This window comes from Oryza sativa, chromosome 5 (assembly GCF_034140825.1).
Source record: "Oryza sativa Japonica Group chromosome 5, ASM3414082v1".
In the NCBI taxonomy this organism is placed as follows: domain Eukaryota; kingdom Viridiplantae; phylum Streptophyta; class Magnoliopsida; order Poales; family Poaceae; genus Oryza; species Oryza sativa.
In genome coordinates this window covers 8086756-8089542 of record NC_089039.1, presented here as the reverse complement: position 1 = coordinate 8089542, position 2787 = coordinate 8086756, and the positions used below count along the sequence as shown (strand labels likewise).

General features: G+C 39.6%; 1 protein-coding gene across 1 annotated transcript; it reads left to right on the top strand.

Moving 5' to 3' along the window:
• Positions 1–226: 226 nt before the first annotated feature.
• LOC107281068 (uncharacterized) lies at positions 227–2170 on the top strand. Its single transcript, XM_066310849.1, has 3 exons — positions 227–1279; positions 1503–1621; positions 1739–2170. Exons 1-3 carry the CDS (start codon positions 247–249, stop codon positions 2168–2170), a joined length of 1584 nt encoding a protein of 527 aa, XP_066166946.1. The 5' UTR covers positions 227–246.
• The last annotated feature ends 617 nt before the right edge of the window (positions 2171–2787 follow it).

The window sequence follows — 2787 nt, the reverse complement described above, 5'->3', positions numbered from 1 at the left end:
ACAGGATCTAGTAGCTCTAGATCTGTAGCAGGTGGTCATACTATTGACAAGTACTACAAGCCTCCTTCTATAGAAGAATCTGCCAGTATGACACAAAGAGTAATTAAGCTAAGCAATAAGGTTCAAACAGCATTGACAACTCAGAAAAGAGAAGAGAGGAGGAATAGAACTTGTGAGTACATATGTCAATGGTTCTATGAAGCTAGTATTCCACACAACACAGTAACCCTTCCTAGCTTTGCTCATATGTTAGAGGCCATTGGACAATTTGGTAGAAGTCTGAAAGGGCCTAGTCCCTATGAGATGAGTGGATCGTTCTTACAGAAAAGGAAGGAAAAGGTGATGGATGGATTCAAGGAGCACAAGGAATCATGGGAGCTCACAGGTTGTTCTATCATGACAGATGCATGGACAGATAGGAAGGGTAGGGGAGTGATGAATTTAGTTGTGCATAGTGCTCATGGGGTACTCTTCTTAGATTCAGTGGAATGCTCAGGTGACAGGAAAGATGGCAAATATATCTTTGAACTTGTGGACAGGTACATAGAAGAGATAGGGGAACAACATGTTGTCCAAGTGGTGACTGATAATGCTAGCGTCAACACAACTGCAGCAAGTCTATTGACAGCAAAAAGACCATCAATATTTTGGAATGGATATGCTGCTCATTGCTTGGATCTCATGCTCGAGGATATTGGGAAGCTTGGACCAGTTGAGGAAACCATTGCTAATGCAAGACAAGTGACTGTTTTCTTGTATGCTCATACTAGGGTGTTGGATTTGATGAGAAAGTTTCTTAACAGAGACTTGGTTCGCTCTGGGGTTACACGATTTGCCACAGCTTATTTGAATCTAAAAAGCTTGTTAGACAACAAAAAAGAGTTAGTAAGACTATTTAAATCAGATGAGATGGAGCAATTGGGTTACTTGAAGCAGGCCAAGGGGAAGAAAGCCAGCAAAGTGATCAGATCTGAAACCTTTTGGAAAAATGTTGACATTGCAGTTAATTACTTTGAGCCATTGGCTAACGTGTTGAGAAGAATGGACAGCGATGTACCATCAATGGGATTCTTCCATGGTTTAATGCTTGAGGCGAAGAAAGAAATTTCTCAGAGATTCGATAATGATAAGAGCCGCTTCATAGAAGTTTGGGATATCATTGATAAAAGATGGGACAACAAGATCAAGGCTCCACTACACCTGGCTGGGTACTATTTGAACCCCTACTACTACTTCCCAAATAAGCAAGAGATCGAGAGTGATGGATCATTTAGAGCAGGTGTGATTTCCTGTATTGACAAGTTGATTGATGATGAAGATATCCAAGACAAAATAATTGAAGAACTCAACTTGTATCAAGATCAGCATGGGAGTTTTGGACACGAAATTGCCGTAAGGCAGCGAAAGAACAAAAATTTCAATCCAGGTTCAGATCTCAACATGTGAACTTAATTTTATTGCTGAATATCATTTTTGTTGTAATTTGTGTAATGTTTATGCAGCAAAATGGTGGCTGAACCATGGCACAAGCACACCAAATCTTAGGAAGTTGGCTGCAAGGATTTTGAGTTTGACCTGCAGCTCCTCAGCTTGTGAGAGGAACTGGTCAGTTTTTGAACAGGTAAAAAGAAATTTGTGACCTGTAGCTTTATGTGCATGCTGTCTATTTTGAATTATAATGCTTATTTATGGAATTTAGATCTGACCTGCAGCGTTGTGTTCACTACTTGGCTTATAGGTTCATACAAAGAAGCGCAACAGGCTACTTCATGAAAGGATGCGAGATCTGGTGTTTGTTAAATTTAACTCCAAGTTAAGAAATAAGAGAGAGAACAAGGGTAGAGATCCTATAGAGAAGGAAGTGGATGATGTTGTGGCAGATGGTGACAATGAATTCATTACTGGTGTTGTGCCTTCATCAAGTGAAATGGATCAACAATGTGCAAAAGAGTCACAGCAGCACACAACACCACAAGCACCAGCACCAGCTAAAAGGAAAAGGCCTGTGCACGCTAAGAAGAGGAAAGTCAGAAGCCTACAGTCTTTGATGCGCAATGCCCCAGTGCATCCTGAAGCTCCATCATCCGACTCAGAAGATTGTGATGATGGTATTCCAATGCAGACTTCTGATTCTGATAAGTCACCCTCTCCCTCTCCCTTTGTCTCTTAGACCGATGATTGATGACTAGAAGAAATGAAGATTGCAATATTGCCTCATATTAGTAATTTAGTATCCACTATCCAGAATTCTTGATGACCTTTGTGTTGTACTGTTGTCTTTATTCCAGAATGCTGTACTTTTGTGAAACTGATGTTTCAGTATTCTGTTAACCACTTAGCCTGTGATGTAATGTACTCCTATGAACTTGTAATGTACTCATTTGAACTGGTTATGTATCAATTGGTAATGGTTATGAAGTTATGCCAAGATCATGTCTTTTATTTATTTATTTATTTGCAAAAACAGCTAAATGGCTTAGCTGCAGCTATCTCCAGCTATAGCTGTGCTTAGCTGTTGAGAAGGTCAGCAGCTAAGAGGCTTAGCCGGAGATTTAAAACTTTGCATATAATCCATGGAAAGAAACTAAAAGATATCTAAAAGATTATTATAAGACTGGACCATGATATAGTTTAAGTGTCATTATGGACCTAGGCAATATAGGTTGATAGTGTGCAGATAAATGTATATATAAGGGAGCTACTTCCCGCCCATGCATGTCGGTCTCAATGCGTACCTAAAACCAAATAAAACACAAGAGTGAGTATAAAAATACTCAGCAAGTACAA